Source organism: Chiloscyllium punctatum, chromosome 15, assembly GCF_047496795.1.
Source record: "Chiloscyllium punctatum isolate Juve2018m chromosome 15, sChiPun1.3, whole genome shotgun sequence".
Taxonomy (NCBI): Eukaryota; Metazoa; Chordata; class Chondrichthyes; order Orectolobiformes; family Hemiscylliidae; genus Chiloscyllium; species Chiloscyllium punctatum.
The window spans coordinates 50,238,973-50,257,105 of record NC_092753.1 but is presented as its reverse complement, the minus strand read 5'-3'; the positions used below and the strand labels follow the sequence as shown (position 1 = coordinate 50,257,105).

At 40.7% G+C, this 18,133-nt stretch overlaps 1 protein-coding gene across 2 annotated transcripts in view; it reads right to left on the bottom strand.

Moving 5' to 3' along the window:
* The window catches only part of epha6 (eph receptor A6), a 695,995-nt gene that overhangs the window by 616,748 nt on the left and 61,114 nt on the right, over positions 1-18,133 (bottom strand). For both annotated transcript variants that reach the window (XM_072585079.1, XM_072585081.1), the window contains one exon: positions 13,731-13,795. In XM_072585079.1, the coding sequence (XP_072441180.1) occupies positions 13,731-13,795 (65 nt within the window). The remainder of the gene's footprint in view (positions 1-13,730; positions 13,796-18,133) is intronic.

The window sequence follows — 18,133 nt, the reverse complement described above, 5'->3', positions numbered from 1 at the left end:
CTTCAGTTTCCCTTGCTCCCAACGCCTCATCTTCACCATGGATATCCAATTCCTCTACACCTCCATCCACCATGACCAGGGCCTCCAAACCCTCAGATTCTTCCTCTCCTGACGTCCTCAACAGTACCCTTCCACCGACACACTCATTTGTTTGGCCAAACTGGTCCTCCCCCTTAATTTCTCCTTCGAATTCTCCCACTTCCTCCAGACCAAAGGAGTAGCCATAGGCACCCGTATGGGCCCCAGCTATGCCTGTCGCTTTGTTCGCTACGTAAAACAGTCCATCTTCCGTAATTACACCGGCATCACTCCCCACCTCTTCCTCTGCTACATTGATGACTGCATTGGCACCACCTCATGCTCCTGCGAGGAGGTTAAGCAATTCATCAACTTCACCAACACATTCCACCCTGACCTTAAATTTACCTGGACCATCTCTGACACCTCCCTCCCCTTCCTGGACCTCCCCATCTCCATTAATAACGACCGACTTGACACTGACATTTTTTACAAACCCACCGACTCCCACAGCTACCTGGATTACACCTCTTCCCACCTTACCTCTTGCAAAAATGCCATACCGTATTCCCAATTCCTCCGCCTCTGCCGTATCTGCTCCCAGGAGGACCAGTTCCACCATAGAACACACCAGATGGCCTTCTTTAGAGATCGCAATTTCCCTTCCCACGTGGTTAAAGATGCCCTCCAACGCATCTCGTCCACATCCCCTATCTCCGCCCTCAGACCCCACCCCTCCAGCCGTAACAAGGACTGAACCCCCCTGGTGCTCACCTTCCACCCTACCAACCTTCACATAAACCGTATCATCCTCCGACATTTCCACCACCTCTAAACAGACCCCACTACCAGGGATATATTTCCCTCCCCACCCCTTTCCGCAAAGACCGTTCCCTCCATGACTACCTGGTCAGGTCCACACCCTCCTACAACCCACCCTCCCATCCTGGCACCTTCCCCTGCCACCGCAGGAATTGCAAAACCTGCACCAACACCTTCTCCCTCACCTCAATTCAAGGCCCTAAATGAGCCTTCCACATCTAAAGTTTTATTTGCGCATCCACTAATATCATTTATTGTATCCGTTGCTCCTGATGCAGTCTCCTCTACATTGGGGAGACTGGTCACCTCCTCGCAGAGCGCTTTAGGGAACATCTCCGGGACACCCGCACCAATCAACCATACCGCCCTGTGGCCCAACATTTCAACTCCCCCTCCCACTCTGCCGAGGACATGGAGGTCCTGGGCCTCCTTCACCGCCGCTCCCTCACCACCAGACGGCTGGAGGAAGAACGCCTCATCTACCGCCTCGGAACACTTCAACCCCAGGGCATCAATGTGGACTTCAACAGCTTCCTCATTTCCCCTTCCCCCACCTCACCCTAGTTCCAAACTTCCAGCTCAGCACTGTCCCCATGACTTGTCCTACCTGCCTAATCTTCTTTTCCACCTATCCACTCCACCTTCCTCCCTGACCTATCACCTCCATCCCCTTCCCCCACTCTCCTATTGTACTCTATACTACTTTCTCCCCATCCCCACCTTCCTCTCATTTATCTCTCCACCCTTCAGGCACTCTGTCTGCATTCCTGATGAAGGGCTTTTGCCCGAAACGTCGATTTTACTGCTCCTCGGATGCTGCCTGAACTGCTGTGCTTTTCCAGCAGCTCTAATCCAGCTCTGCCAACCATCCAACCCAAACTTTGGTTCCGCTATGTGGATGACACCTTTGTCATCACTAAGCGAAACAAATTAGAGGAAACTTTCAAGACCATCAATAATACTCTTAATGGCATAAAGTTCACTAAAGAGGAGGAAAACAACAAACTTCCATTCCTAGTTGTCGCAGTAGAGTGAACAGCCAATGGGGATCTTCAAACCAGCATCTCCAGAAAAAACAACACATACGGACCAAATATTGATCTACAGAAGCAATCATCCCAATATCCACAAACAAAGGTACATTAGAACATTATTTCAATGAGGCACCACACACTGCAGCACAGAGGAATTATACAGAGCAGAGAAAAATCACCTATACGATGTATTTAAAAAGCATGGGTACCCAATGAACACAGTCCACCAATTTCAGAGCAACAAACCCAAACAAGCAGACAAAACAGGTCCACACACCCTAGCCACTCTTCTGTACATCAAATACATCTTGGAAATGACTGCCAGACTACTCAGACCCCCTGACATCATTGTAGCCCATAAACCCACCAACACATAAAACATCAGCTAATGAACTTGAAAGACCATATACAGGCAACAAGCTAAATGAAAGATATTTTGTCAATGTCGTTAGTTTAGCTTGTTGTCTGTATAGGGTCTTTCACTGTAACAAACACTACATTGGACAAACAGGCCGTAAACTAGCCACCAGGATACATGATCAACTAGCCACAAAACGATATGACCCACACTCAGTTGTATCCTTACATATGGATGAGGAAGGACACCATTTCAACTGGGACAACACATCTATCCTCGCATCAGCCAAACAGAGACATGCATGAGAATTCCTAGAAGCATGGCATTCCAACCGGAACTCTACCAACATATTGAGACTTGGATCCCATTTACCACCCCAAAAGAAAAAGAGCAGGAAATGACATCACCAACCCTTGGAAACCCAAATATATAAATAGAAAGTGGGCTACACCACCAGTGCTTCATTCAGAGGCTCACTGAAGATGTTACCTAGTATGGTGATGAAACATCTGAAAATAAACCTTTTATCTCAGTGACCAAACCTACATCCAGAACCTCAACCTGAGCTACAAATCCTCTCAAAGCTCAGTAATTAAACATTCCTGTTTACAAGGTTTTCAGAAAAGTTATGAAATTTAAAAAAAGGCGGTGTTTTTGGTTAAAGAAAACTTTAACACTGGAGAAAAAAAACCCCAATGTTTCTGAGCTTTACAGGACAAAATTGAATTGTCTGCAGTGAAGGAATCAGTACTATTTGCATTGCTTGGTGTAATATGAGCAAGAAGCTAGTGAGAAGGACATAAGAAACAAACCTGCAAAGAAATCACAAGTGTAAACATCAGAGTGCTTATAATGGTGACTTGAATTTCACATCAACTGGGAAAGTGGGAAGTAATCTATGGGGAAGCGAGAAACTAGTGATTTTCAATTGTTTTCAGGAGAATTTCCGACAGCTTAGGATGTCCACTCCACTAGGAAAGGATGCACTGTCGAACCTGCTTTTTGGGAGTGACTTTGGCAAAGGAGATCATAGGACAGTGGAAAATATTTAAGAATCATTGTGTAATGTTACATTGGTAAAAAAAGCATGGAGGGGCAAAGTGCATCACCTCTCACGTTTGTGTTAGAAACTTCAGCTGACACCCGTCCATTCACATTGACTTGCCCAATGGCCTTGTACATTTCACTGTTCCCTCATTTTACAAGTTATCCAACATTTTTGGCCTCCACAAATCCTGGAATTGTCCCCTGCACACCAATATTTAGATAATCTAAGATTGGGAAAATACTGTTTCCCAGGGATCTTTACTACAAATCAGCTTGCAACCTGAAAATAAAGTACTCATTAACCATTACTCTTTGATGGTAGACAATGGCATTAGCCATGTGGAGGTGGATACTGCAGAAACTGGAGATCAGAGTCAAGATTCGAGTGGTGATGGAAAAGCACAGGTCAGGCAGCATCCGAGGAGCAGGAAAATCAACGTTTCAAGCAAAAGCCCTTCATCAGGAATGGCATTAGCCAATCCAGTTTGAGAATAACCAACTGGTGGAGAGCCAATGTCATTGAGTCAAAAACAGAACTAGGCCACACAATCTAGAACTGCAATGCTGGTGGTACAAGCAGTAGCTGATCAATGGGGCTACCTTCAGAAAGGAATTGGTTTGGACACAGTGAAGGATTATTGCCTTAAAAAGAGATAGAAATTAAGCCAAAGAAGGGGGAGAAAAGAAGGGTATTTCTGACAGATGTCAGGTGTAAATACAATTGAGAATTAAGTTGAATACAGAAGGCTCAGAAGAGAGATGAGAAAGCAAACATGAGAAACACAGAAGAGATTATAAACAAAGACAAGCGGTTAAGAAAGCGAAATCCCAAAGTCTTCTACTGACATAATAATTTTTAAAGTGGTAAGAGAAGTAGGGCTGATTAAGGATGATAAAGGGAATTTATACTTGAAGGCAAGTGACATGTCTGAGGTGTTAAATGACTATTTTATATCAGTCTTTACCGAGGAGGCAAATGTGGCTCAGGCCATGTGACAGAGAAGAAAACACAATCATTGAAAGGGTTTAAAATTGATATCGAGATGACATTGGGTAAGTTGCCAGTATTTCAAGTTGATCAGACACCAGAATCAGATGGAATATATGAAAGGATATCAAAGGAAGTCTAAGTAGAAATTATCTTCCAAATCTTCTCTGGATTTGAGGGTGGTGAATTAAGGTTGGTGGTGGGGAAATTGAGAAATCAATTCGGTCTAGAATAATAAGTATATAGAAAATTGTGGTTTGATTCATGTGTCTACATGGATTTAAGGCAAAATCACGTATAACTAACTTAAAGCTTTTTCTGAAGAGATAATAGGGTGTGTGTTGAGGAGGGCAAGGCTGATCACATGATGCACATGGATTGCCAAAAGGTAATACAGTGCCACAAGACAGACAAGAAAGAAAAGGTATAAATCATGGAACTGTAGCAAGGTGAACACAAAATTAGCCAAGTAATAGGAAATAGAATACTTTTTCACCTGGAAGCAGGTTGGTAGAGGAGATCCCCAGCAGTTAGTATTGCAACCCTTACTTTTCCTGACGTGCAAGTAATGTAAATAACGGTGTATAGGGGACAAGTTCAAAGTTTATGGATGATTAAAAAATTGAAAGCATTGTACAGTATGAGCAAACAGTGTAGAAAATCTTAAGGACATGGGTAAGTTGAAGTCCAATGGAGAGAAGAGCAAAGTGATGAGCTTTGATACAAAGAAATGATGGGCCAAATGGCCTCCTTTGGCGCCATACCAATTCTGAGATTTTACAAGAATAGTACAGCACAGGAACAGGCCCTTCACTTCCACCTCGCCCCCCCCCAAAGAGTGCACCGACATACAACATCTTTTTAAACTGAAAACCTTTTGCCTCTATTCCGTCTGTGTCCCCCCCCCCCACAATTCCCTGCCTATTCATATTACTTGTCAAGATGCCTCTTAAATGTCACTATTGTAACTGCCTCCACCACCTGCAATGGCAATCCATTCCAGGCACTTACCAGCCTCTGTGTAACAAAACCTGCTTTTCACAGCTCCTTTAAACTATCTCCTTTTTACCTTAAGCCTATGTCTCCTATTAAATTATAGTGTTATCCTGGGAAAAAGACAGTCTCTCCATGTCTTCTATCAAGTCATCCCTCATTCATCGACATTCAAGTGAAAACAAACCACTGTCTTCACTGATAATATCCTTCGTACCTGGAAACATACTGCTAAACTATTTCTAAACCCCCTCCAAAGCTTCCACATTCTTCGAGTAGGTTGGTGACCAGAACCAAAAACAATATTCCAAAAGTGGCCAAACTAAAGTTTATACCGCTGCAATGTGACTTACCAATTTTTGTACTCTATGCCTGAACCAAAGGCAAGCATGTCAAATACCTTCCTTATCCACTTGTGTTGATACTTCCAGGTAACTATGGACCTGTACACCTAGCTCCCTCTGTATGTTGATGTTATTAAGGGTTGCTTCATTTACTGTATACTTCCCTCCTGCATTAGGTCTTTCAAAATGCATCACCTCACATTTGTCCAGATCAAATTCCATCTGCCATTTCTTTACCCAATTGTCCAGCCTATCCATATCCTGCTGTATCCTCTGGCAATCCTCCTCACGATCAACAGCTCCTTCAATCTGTCAGTCATCCACAAACATACAAACCAGAAACCTACATTCTCTTCCAAACCATGGATGACAGATCTCTAGTCAGAAAAACACACTTCTATCTCTACCGTCATCTTTCATTAAGCCAGTCCTGTATCCATCTTACCAGCTGACTACAGATTGCATCCGACTTTACCTGTTGTATCAGTCTGCCATGAAGGACTTCGTCAAAAGCCTTGCTGAAGTCCATACAGACATCATCTGCTGCCCTTCCCCTCAATCATCTTTGTCACTTCCTCAAAAAACTCAATTCACTTTATGAGACCCGACCTTCCTACATAAAGTTATGCTGCCTATTGCTAATAACTCCATATTTTTCCAGATGTGTAGAGCCTATCTTTATGAGTCTTCTTCAATAATTCCCCTCCACTGACATAAGGTTCACTGGCCTGTAATTTCCCAGATTATCCCTGTTGCACTTCTTTAACAAACAAACAATAAAGGCTATTCTCAAGCCCTCTGGAACCCGTCCTGCGAGTAAAGATGGTATAAAGATTTCATACAGACCCCGGTAATTTCCTCCCCTGCCTCCCTCAGCATTCTGGGATCGAACCCATCTGGCCCTGGGGACTTGGCTACTGTAATGCTTTTCAAAACACTCACCCCCTTTTTTATATGGACGTGCACAGAGTATCAATTAACCCCACCCTGAGATTTACTGTCCAACATAGCAAAAATGAGAACTGCAGATGCTGGAGATCAGAGTCAAGATTAGGGTAGTGCTGGAAAAGCACAGCAGGTCAGGCAGCATCTGATGTTTTGGGCAAAAGTCCTTCATCAGTCCCCCAATCCTGATGGAGGGCTTTTGCCCGAAACGTCGATTTTCCTGCTCGACCTACTGTGTTTTTCCAGCACCACACTAATCTGGTCACTGTCCAACATGTCCTTCTGCTTTGTGAACATGGTCACAAAGCATTTATTATGAACCTCACTCACTTTCTCTGGTTTCATGCATAAATTCCCTCCTTTGTCCTTGCGTGGACCTACCCTTTCCCTAGCCAAATTCTTTTTTCTTATGCGTATAAGATATCTTGGGATCTTCCTTAATCTTGTTGCCAAAGACATTTCATGGCCCCTTTTAGTCCTCTTAAATCTTTATTTAAGTTATTTCCTTCTTCACCATGCGGACAGAGTTGGACAAGGTTGGGGGTGGGCAGGTAGGCTGTGTTGGACAGGGTTGGATGGGATGGGGGCAGGTGGGGGCCGTGTTGGACAGGATGGGGGGGGGGGGGCATGAGGGGGGCAGTGTTGGACAGGATGGGGGCATGTGGGGGCGGTGTTGGATGGAATGGGGGCAGGTGGGGGCCATGTTAGACAGGGTTGGATGGGATTGGGTAGCAGGCAGGGAGGCGATGTTAGACAAGGTTGGGAGCGGGTGGATGGGGAGGCAGTATTGGATGGGATTGGGGGCGGGTGGGAGGGCAAAGTTGAACAGGGTTGGGGGGTGGGAGGGGTGCAGAGCATGCGTGCGCTGTGATGCTGCCTTATCTCCTGAACAGGAAGCAGCCTTTACAGAAATCTCCAAGCCCCAGAGGAGAAGCATTGAATTGATTAACCGCATAATCAATTATCCAAACAAAATAGTGCCCGCCCAACTCATTCAGATAATCAAGGTTCCTCTGTACTACTTTTTTTTTGGACTGAGTTCACAAGGTTCCTGAATCTTGCCATCCTTATCCGTCATTTTCACAAGAAATTGCTGGTCTCGACTTCTAATCAACTGGCCTTTAAAAGGTTCCCACATGTTGTGGATTTTCACTCAAACAGCTGATCCCAATTTAGATTCCCAGTTGTTGCCCAATGTTGTCAGTGTTAGCCTTCCCTAATTTCATATTTTCATTTAAGGACTACTCTTATCCTATCCACAAGTAACTTAAAACTGACAGAATTATGGTCACTGTTTCAGAAATGCTTTCCCATTGAAACATCAATCACCTGAGAAGGCTCATTGTCTAGAAGGGATATTTACATATTACTTCAAAAAACCATCCTAGACACACCTAACAGATTTCCCGCATCCAAGCCCCTTGCACTAAACGAGTGATGTAGGAGCTGCATTAGATCATTGGATCCATCAAATCTGCTCCATGTAACAAATTCATGGCTAAACCCATCTTTTGATTTGAGAATGATGTCCATTCGAGGTCATGAGTATATCCCATGGGCCTTCATGTGGATGTTTATTCTTGATCCCAAGATCCCCGGGCACAAATGGTAGCATGTTCCATGATGGTAGCGTGATCTGGAGTGCACGATTTACTTCCTTTCTTTCATTCTCTGCATCACTAAGGAATTTCATGGACAATCTATCACATTTTTGATTATTTGGCAATGGAACATCCTCAGAATCATCAATGTTCATGCTTTAAGTGGAGAGCATCAGATTGTCTTCGAAATTGAAATACTCTGGATAACAGTCACTGATTCCTCTAAGTCGATCAACAAAGTTCCTCATTTTAGGCTGGTTAACAAGGTCAGATCACATAGAATAGAGAGAGAACTAGACATCTTGATATAGAACTGGCTCGAAGGTAGAAGACAGGGAGTGATGGTGAAGGGTTACTTTTCAGACTGGAGGTCTATCACCAATGATGTGCCACAATGATCGGTGCTAAGTCCACTGCTTTTTATCATTTACGTGAATGATTTGGATGTGACTGTAGGAGGTATGGTTTGTAAATTTGCAGATGACATCTAAATTGGCAGAGTAGTGGACTGTAAAGAAGGTTACCTCAGAGTACAATGGGGCCTTGATCAGATGGGCTGACAGGCCAAGGAGTGGCAGATGGTGTTTAATTTAGATAAAAATGAGGTGCTGCATTTTGGTGGGGCAAACCAGGGCAGGATGTATACACTTAATGGTAAGGTCCTGGGACATGTTACTAAATAAAAAGGACCTTGGATTGCAAATTCATAGTTCATTGAAAGTGGAGTCAAAGGGAGACTGGGTAGTGAAGGCAGCATTTGGTAAGCTTGTCTTTATTGATCAGTGCATAGAGTATAGGAGTTGGGAGGTCATGTTCAGCTGGTCAGACCACTTTTGGAATAGTACATAGAACCTCCAGTGTGGAAATAGACCATTCAGCCCAACAAGTCCATATCGGCTCTCTGAAGAACATCCTACCCTATCCCTGAAACTCTACATTTCCACCTAACCTACATATCCCTGGGCATTATGGGCAATTTAGTATAGCCAATCCACCTAACCTGCATATCTTTGGACTGTGGGAAGAAACCAGAGCACCTGGTGGAAATCCCCGCAGACACTGGAAGAACATGCAAACTCTACAGATAGTCACCAGAGATTGGATTTGAACCGGTGTTCCTGGTGCTGTGAGGCACCAGTGCTAACCACTGAGCCACCATCCTTAATACGGTGTTCAGTTCCGGTCTCCTTGCTTGGGAATGGTGTTGTGAAACTTGAAAGTTCTGAAAAGATTTACAGTCATGTTGCCAAGATTGGAGGGTTTGAGCTATAGGGAGAAGCTGAATAGGCTGGGGCTATTTTCTTTGGAGCCTCAGAGGCTGAGGGGTGATGTTACAGGTGTTTATAACATCAAGAAGGACATGGATAGTGAATAGCCAAGGTCTTTTCCTCAGGGTAGCAAAGACCAAAACAAGAGGGCATAGGCTTAAGGTGAGGGGGTAAAAAACTTTAAAAGGGATGAAGGGGTAACATTTTCAAACAGAGGGTGGTGCATGCATGGAATGAGCTGCCAGAGGAAGTGGTAGAGGCTGGTACAATTATAACATTTAAAAGACCTCTGGATGGGGAGATGAATACGAAAGGGTAAGAGGGATATGGGCCAAATGCTGACAACTGGGATTGGATTAATTTGGGATTTCTGGTTGACATGGACAAGTTGGACTGAAGGGTCTGTTCCTGTGCTGTACATCTCTATGACTCTCCATCAATCAAAACAGCCTCAGTCATCTACCCCTTCAAACTTTCAATGTTTAATACATATTTTAATGAGATAACCACACATTTTCATAACCTTTAGAGTTTACACGATCATTGTTGTCTCTCAGAATAAAAAAAGAAAGCTGGCATGGTGACTTACTGGTTAGCACAGCTGCCTCACAGCACCAGGGACCCAGGTTTGATTCCAGGCCCAAGTGACTGTCTGTGTGGAGTTTGCAGATTCTCCCAGTGTCTGTGTGGGTTTCCTCCAGGTGCTCCGATTTCCTCCCTCAATCCAAAGATGTGCAGGTTAGGCGGATTGACCATACTAAATTGACCAGCGTGTTTAGGGTGCGCAGGTTAGGTGGATTAGCCATGGGAAACATAGGGTTACAGGGAAAGAGTGGGTCTGGGTGGGATGCTGTTCGAAGGGTCGCTGTAAACTTGATGGGCTAAATGGCTTGCTTCCACACTCTAGGGATTCTATGATTCTATAGATACAGTCCCATTTGTATTCACACTTTGCTCCTAGGACAGCATTTCATCTCATGAATGGAGTTAATTAACTTTTTCTGCACCCTTCTAAAGCCTAATACATCATTCCTTAGGTAAGACGACCAACTCTACACAACATTCTTGGCATTGCCTCAGCAAAGGCATAAGATACAGAAAGACTTATTTTGATACTCTGAATCTTTATGTAGCAATGACTAAAATACCATTTGCCTTAATCGTTTGCTGTACTTACATACTGACGTCCCATTATGTAGGAGGATACTGAAATCCCCAAATGCTAACATGTGTTGTACTTTCAGAAAAAAGTATCCTCTATTCTTTCCAAAATATACAACATTTGTAAAGCTCTTAGGCAATCACTTGATGATTGCACATCCCTTTGTATCTTCCTCACAACTTATCATGTAGCTTGGTACTGTCAGCATACTGTAGCTAGATAAATTACACTCAGTTCCAATATCTAAGTCATTGAGCTAGGTTGGCTTTAACAGACTAACTGACTTTCATGTACTGATCCATGAATTACAGCCTGCCAAGTGAAAATTACATCTTGAATCCTCTTTTCTCCAATAACAGATGAATAGCATTTTATCCCAAATCCCATGACACAAATCCTGATGTGGCACCATATCAACTATTTTCTCAGAACGCAATGTAATACATCCTTGAGTTCCCCTTATCCAACCACCTAGTTACACACACAAAATTTCATACATGTTTACAGTTAAAATGATCATGTAAAATGAGAAAGGAGATGGGAAATCCTAATAATAAAAGGAAATATGGATTGTATATGACAAGAGCACTAGCAAAGAGAATTAGAAAGGAGAATCAATAGCTAAGAATTAATAAGTGCAGAAAAAGTTTGGGGGGCATTTTATAGGTATCCACACCATAATTAACATTGGACTGAAAAAGTATGGATAGAACAGATCTAGCAGCTTTAAACTTAGAACTGAAGAGGTGGTACTATGGCCTGTAACAATATTCAACCACAATCTGCAACTTCTTAGGCCAGAATATACCCCACTCCACAATCATCATCAAGCCTGCTTGAGCAAGGAGCACTGCAGTGCATGTTAGATGTAACAGACAAATATTATACTAAGACTCCAACCTAGTGAAGCAGCCCAGGGCTACATATATACTAAATATCAGAAACAGAACGAAACAGACAAAACTAGGGAATTCCTGAACAAAGATCAAAGGTCTGCAGTCCTGTCACATTGAGCAGTGATTGGTGGTGGATAATTAAACAACGAACCAGATGGTAGTGTGGCTCAGTGATTAGCACTGCTGCCTCAATTCCAACTTTGGGTGACCGCCTGTGAGGAGTTTGCATGTCTGTGTGGGATTCCACCCCAGTGCAACTGAGGTGAATTAGACATGGAGAATACAGGGTTACGGGATAGGGTGGGGAGCTGGGTCTGGGTGTGATGTTCTTTGGAGGGTTGCTGCAGACTTGATGGGCCAAATGGTCTCTTTCTGTACTGTAGAGATTCTATGATTCTATCAAAGGAAAAGGCTCCATAAGTATCCACATTCTCAATAATGGGATCGCCAAGTACATTAGTGCAGCAGGCAAGGTGAAAATTTGCAATCATCTCCAGACAGAAGTGCCAAGTGAATGATTTATCTTGACTCAGACGGGCACAGAATCACAGATGCCAGTGTTCAGCCAACTGAATAAACTCCATCTGAGATCAAGAAATAGACAAAGGCACTGGAATACAGCAATAATACAGGCCCTCAAAACACTCCAACCTAACAGCACTCTCCTTTGATGCAGCACACACTTGAATTTTCCCTTTGAATTTGTATTCTCGTGAAATGTCCTGAACAGTGCACGTTAATAAGCTTACACAAAATGTCTCTTTTTAACAATGCAGAAATAATGAAATTTAATTTTTCACATCATTCTGCAGGATTTTTCCAACTCATTTCCGTGCATTCTCATGCTGAGGCTTGCAGGGAAAAAAAATACAGACAGACACAGGAATTTTCCACAATTATGTTAGAACAGTAGCCCTAATTTTTCAATCGTAATGTTGGCAAAACTGTCAACATGCAACATCTTTATTCCACTTATAGTAACTTTCAAAAGTGGAAACTCAAACATTACTGTTCGAGATTATATACATTTCCACAGGAGGTACAGGGAGAAGATCCTTTATCCGAACATCCAAAAACCGAAAAGCTCTGAAATCCAAAGGTTTGTTTGTGAAGTATTTTTCTCATTAACAAGGCTGTTTGGCGAGCAAACAGTTAACCCAAGTCAACACCCAATGTGTGTCGCGCAGATGTGACATGGTGTGGGGGGGGGGGGGGGGGGGCGTGGTCAAGCACATTCTTAGTTAGAAGTCTGCTTTTCTGGTAAGATTTTTAAAATTTTCACCATTAAATTGTCACATTCTGAAAACCGAAAGATTCCGAATTCCAAAAAACAGCTGGTCCCGAGCATTTCAGTGAAAGGATCTTCTACCTCTACTGAGGCACTCCCACCCTTCAAATGGGAAATCAACTGTTGACAAGAACTTCCACTCATGTATTAGACATCAAACTGGCTAAGATCTAGGAAAGAAAATTACAATTTGTACAACCTGCTGGAATAAGCTTCATAATGATTGTTGCCAAAAATCTGAACTGGCCATGAAAAACCAAATGTTTGAGAGAAATATCATTTTTTTCATAATAGTAATTAATATACAATTTAAAAATGTTATTAACTATCTTAGTTCAATTACAACTATTAACTTTTTTTCACATGGAAAGCTACACCACAGAATTCATTACAGTTTTGCTCACTGGCTTCCTTTGAGGCCAGCAGCAAGTGTGGTTGCTTTGTCACTGATTGAAAAGTTGAGAACATATGAGACATTACATTACACGAGAATACCTTACTGTAGAGAATGAGAAGTACAGCTTGAAATGATCATATTTATGAGCAAATCACCATTAATGTAATATGTAAAATATGAATATAAAAAGGAGGATCACCCATATTAAAATTATTTGGGAACATAAAAATCACTTTGAAGCTAACCTGACACAAGATCCAAAAGACCAAATTATCAGAGTTATCAAGTTTTAAGTGTAAACTCTTTTCCACAGCAACAGTACACAAGAAAAAAAAAATTAATTCTCTGGTAAAATAATAAGCATTTTAAATTTTTCAACATATTTGTTCTAATAAATTATTCACTTTTATAAAAGTCAAGTATTTGTGAAAATGTAATATTGATATAAGACACCTTCTTAGAGTCCCATATATAAAGCCCTGTTCGGTGAAGTGAGGTGAGCTTTCTTACTGAACAGCTACTTGTGACTTACCATATGTAATGTCAAAATTAAAAGATTACAAACTTACCCCATTTAATGGATATGCTTTCCATCCCAGCTCTCCTAGCGCAGCTGTTGTGTCTAGCAGCACAACTGAAAACAAGTAAAATGTTAAAATTAGTATTTAATTGACATTTGCAAAATAACAAATAATCAATAACTATGCTCACTTCCTAGCATCAAGTAATGGTGCAAGCTTTTTGTTAATGTATTACAAACTGCTGTGATCTCAAGAAGAGTGCCAGAGTAAGGACAGTTAATTAAGTTTAGCAGCAAAAATAAGGTAAGGCAAGCCAAGACTTTAACAAATAGTTAAAAGGGCATTTTAAATGTTCAACAATCTGGAATTCAATGCCTGTTTGACATTATGAAGAGCAACACAATTATTAACACAGTTAATGCAGTCAAGTTAACATGAGCTGCAGTCAAACCTGATGTAAACAAATCTCTAAATTTGAACGTGAATATTATCAACATAAATAAATGTTCATTCTGTGGATTATGAATGGAGATGAAGAGCCATTATGGTTTTTTTCTCATAGGGAAAGACTGATGGATACATGACAAATTTAATATACTTATTTTGACAAGATTTTCTTTTGAATATAGGCTAATGGTTCATACATTTTTTTTTAAAAAGAAAGTGCCCTTTCAGGCAAAGCCAAGCAAATTTGAATTTCCAGAGCATCCTTCCAAAGTTTCAGTATGTCCCAAATCACATTCAGCCAAGGAAGCATTTTTTGAAAAGCTGTCACTTTTGTAAATCAGGAAACATCGATAACCAGTTGGCACTCAGGAAGATCCCACAGACAGTAATGAGATAACAACCTCGTACTGGCGCTGGTTGAGGATTAATAATGGACAGGATGTCTTAAGGTTATGAGAGGATATTTATAAATGCAAATTCATTTTTTTAAAAAGAAGAAACAATTGTCAGATGACTTGGCACATGACATGGAACATAAATGCTAGGAGACTGTCTCCCTACCTTTGAAACAGCAGATAGCATACCATGGAACCAGCTTTAATACATATGTTTGAGTGGTATTTTCCTTCCTTGGATGACAGGTCGTTAGACGATTTCAATAGTTCTGATATTTAGTGTAGCACTGAGAGTAAGCTTCATGCTATTTGCCTTGCACTACTAGTTAGTTATAATTTTAACAGTTGCTGTATATGCTGTGTGACAATGTTTAATAATTCATCAACTGAAAAATTTTATGACCTTCATAAATTAAACAAGGCGATTTATTCATGATCGTCACTCAATACTAGCACACAGCTAAATATCCAACAACCAAATAGGTCACCTTTATGTACGTGCGATAAAAACATTAGGCAGGATGCTTGCAGAATTCGGAAACTTAGCTGCAATGCGTGAATGCAGACAGGAGCTCATTATTTATTCAAACATTTTTTTGCAAGACACCAAACAGGATGGATGGTTCCAAGATGCTCTGCAAATCAAAATATAATTTTTTCTTTTCTATATTTTCGCTCACATAGAATTAAGATTGCAGCTAGAAGGCTAATTCAAAATGCATTATTTTCTAATTGATCACCAAGTATATTAATAAATTGTCTTGATACCTAATGACTAAGTATTTTTACTTAATAACAAAAACACCCAATTTAACAATATCCATGCTCGTGTATGCAACTGTCACTAAATTCTGATGTTTCGATAAGCAGAGTTGGCAAATCTCCGATCCTGGTCTGTAGCCATATAATCAGAAGCACTGCTAAAATGAAATACAGTAATTTGAAAATATTCTTGTTGTACATTTGATTCTGTAGATCTCTGGTCTTCATATTTGCAAGTGTGGCTTAATCTGTTTCATGGCAGCTCATCATCTGAGTGCCATGTTATTACTCTGATAGGATGCAAAGATATATAAAATGCACCCAAGGATAGAATTGCTTTATTTTTCCAATAATGTAAATACCTGCTGCTCAGATTGTGCTGAAACTGAATCAAAACAGAGTCTTTTTCCCCACATGTATAATGAGTCCCTGGACGTAGAATGAAAAAAAAATCCATGTTATTCATGTCATTAAACATCTTAGTGAGACACAGGGTAGCAACGAAAGAGCATTTTCTCTCTGGGTGACACGATTTTAGCTTATCTTCATTGAATGCATCAGTACAGAGGAAAGAAGCATCATTCACATTTTGTTCTATGTTAGCACACACTCATTTTCAGGATTTCTTGGGCAGAGGTTAAACAAAAGGGCAAGATTCCTGAAAAAATGCTTAAAAATCACTTCCACAGAAGCATTGGTATGATGTTGCTCATTCTTTCAGCCATTCTTCAGGTTCTTTTAAAGAGAGGCACAATTTAGTATCTTTTTCCAACCTACCTGTTGAATGGTGGTATTACACATCTCTGGAGCAGGTGATATGAATTTGGGCCTTCTAGCTCAAGGTCAAGGACACTATCACTGGGCCACAAGAGCCCTTAGGCTATAATCTGGGATGAACAAAAAAAAACAAACGAGCACTAGGAATAGCAACTACTAGGAAATGAGCTGAAATTACCTAAAACCCATTTTACTTATTCACATTAAAACACGCAGTGGGACAAAATTTTTATCCCATTAGTCCTGACATGATTCTAGCTAAAGTAAAAACATACTTGCACCCAACATGGCACCCAAATGAGGTATATTTTCAGTAGGCACAGTAAAATGGGACTCAAACTAAAGACAAATGTGATCCGATATTTTAATCAATAGTAGGTGATATCTAAGAGTATTATTGTCTTTTGTTGGGTGTACATCTATTGCTATAGAGTAACTATTGGTTATAGGTTTATAAAGAATGGTTTAGTGACCTCCTACAGGGAAATAGAGTTAAACTACTACCTAGAATTTATGCTGCAGATGGGATTTAAAACTGGAATATTGAACATTGTATTGAAGAAAACAACAAAAACTCCAATCTTTCCTTTGAGCATTTCATGGTCACTAGTTACACAAAGCAGTTATGTTATGATTAAATATTTCTATAGGTACAGAAACAACTAGGACACAAAAATCACGTAAAAGTCCTGAGGGAAGAAAAATATTCAAGCTTTAGAATCGTGCAACTTATAGACATTCACCACAAGCAGGCTCATTTGGACTAGCAATATTTTAGATTATGTATTAAGCAATAGAAAGCAAAAAATGCAAATTATTTTGCCTTACCCTTGTTTAAAAGTGATCTCAGAGTCAGGAAAATATTGTTATGAGGGAATTAGACTTTCAATCACATACTTAGTAATCACAACACTGAAAGAGTACCATAAATTAACTGACAGGAAGTGTCGCTTTTTAAAATTTATTTCGAGGCATTGTAATGAAAGGCACAAATAAAGACGGACAGACATGAAGAATTGCAGTTCACATGTACAGTATGCAATGATGCAGGAGCCTTACGCGATCTGACGTATTTACCTTAACATACTATCTGCTGGCCCCTTTGAAAGTAAACAATATACTTTTTCTGTAAAAAAGTTGACTTGCTTACATTTCTCTTCAATATATTTTTAATAGGCTAGGCAGGCATTATCTACGGACTAGATCTCTTATTTGAAAATTGCATCAAACATGCATAATGTTTATTAACTACTCAATAATTAATTCATTTTTTTTAGCATAACACAAGCTCTTTCCTCAAACGTTGCTGAGCAGAAGGGTTTTCAAGTGTACACTAGAAATTTTGACCTTGAGAGACATGGAGTTGTAAGCCTAAAGGAGAGATAACCTGCCAAAGGTACAGCTTAGTGTAATGGGTTACAAGAGATAACTTGATTGCATTAACAAATGCAGAGTATTTATTTAAGACATAACTAATAAATCAAACATTGAATCTGTGTTGATTTCTGTTCACTTGCTACAGTAAAAACCTTAAAGCACAAAATCTCATCTCTCAGCTCTTTCCATTGAGAAAAACTTTCAACTTCACTTTTATAAAATTAATTTGGATGTGGACATGTCTGGTGAGACCAACATTTATTGAACATTTCTAATTGCCTCAAGAGGGAGATTGCGGGTTACATTCTTAAACTACTGCAATCCACATGATGTTGGTACACCCTCGCTGGAAGCAAAGAAGGAGTTTGTGAATGTTGACCCAGCAAAATAAACTAATGATTCATTAGTCTGCTTGGAGTGTGGTTTGGAGGGAGCTTGCAGATTGTGTTGTTCCTGTGCACCACTGCCTTTGCCCTTCTAGGTGATAGTGATTGCACAGTGCTGAACCTATTAAAGTAGATTGACAGTATGCCATCACTAACCAGACTGCATTCATTAGGAGGATTGTAAGCAAACTGTGTTTACAAAAGGTACATCACCACTAGACTCACTTGTATCTTTCTGCACAATGGAGCAAATTCTAATATATCAATGCACATGTTAATGTGCTGTTGATTTGCCGAAATGTGCACA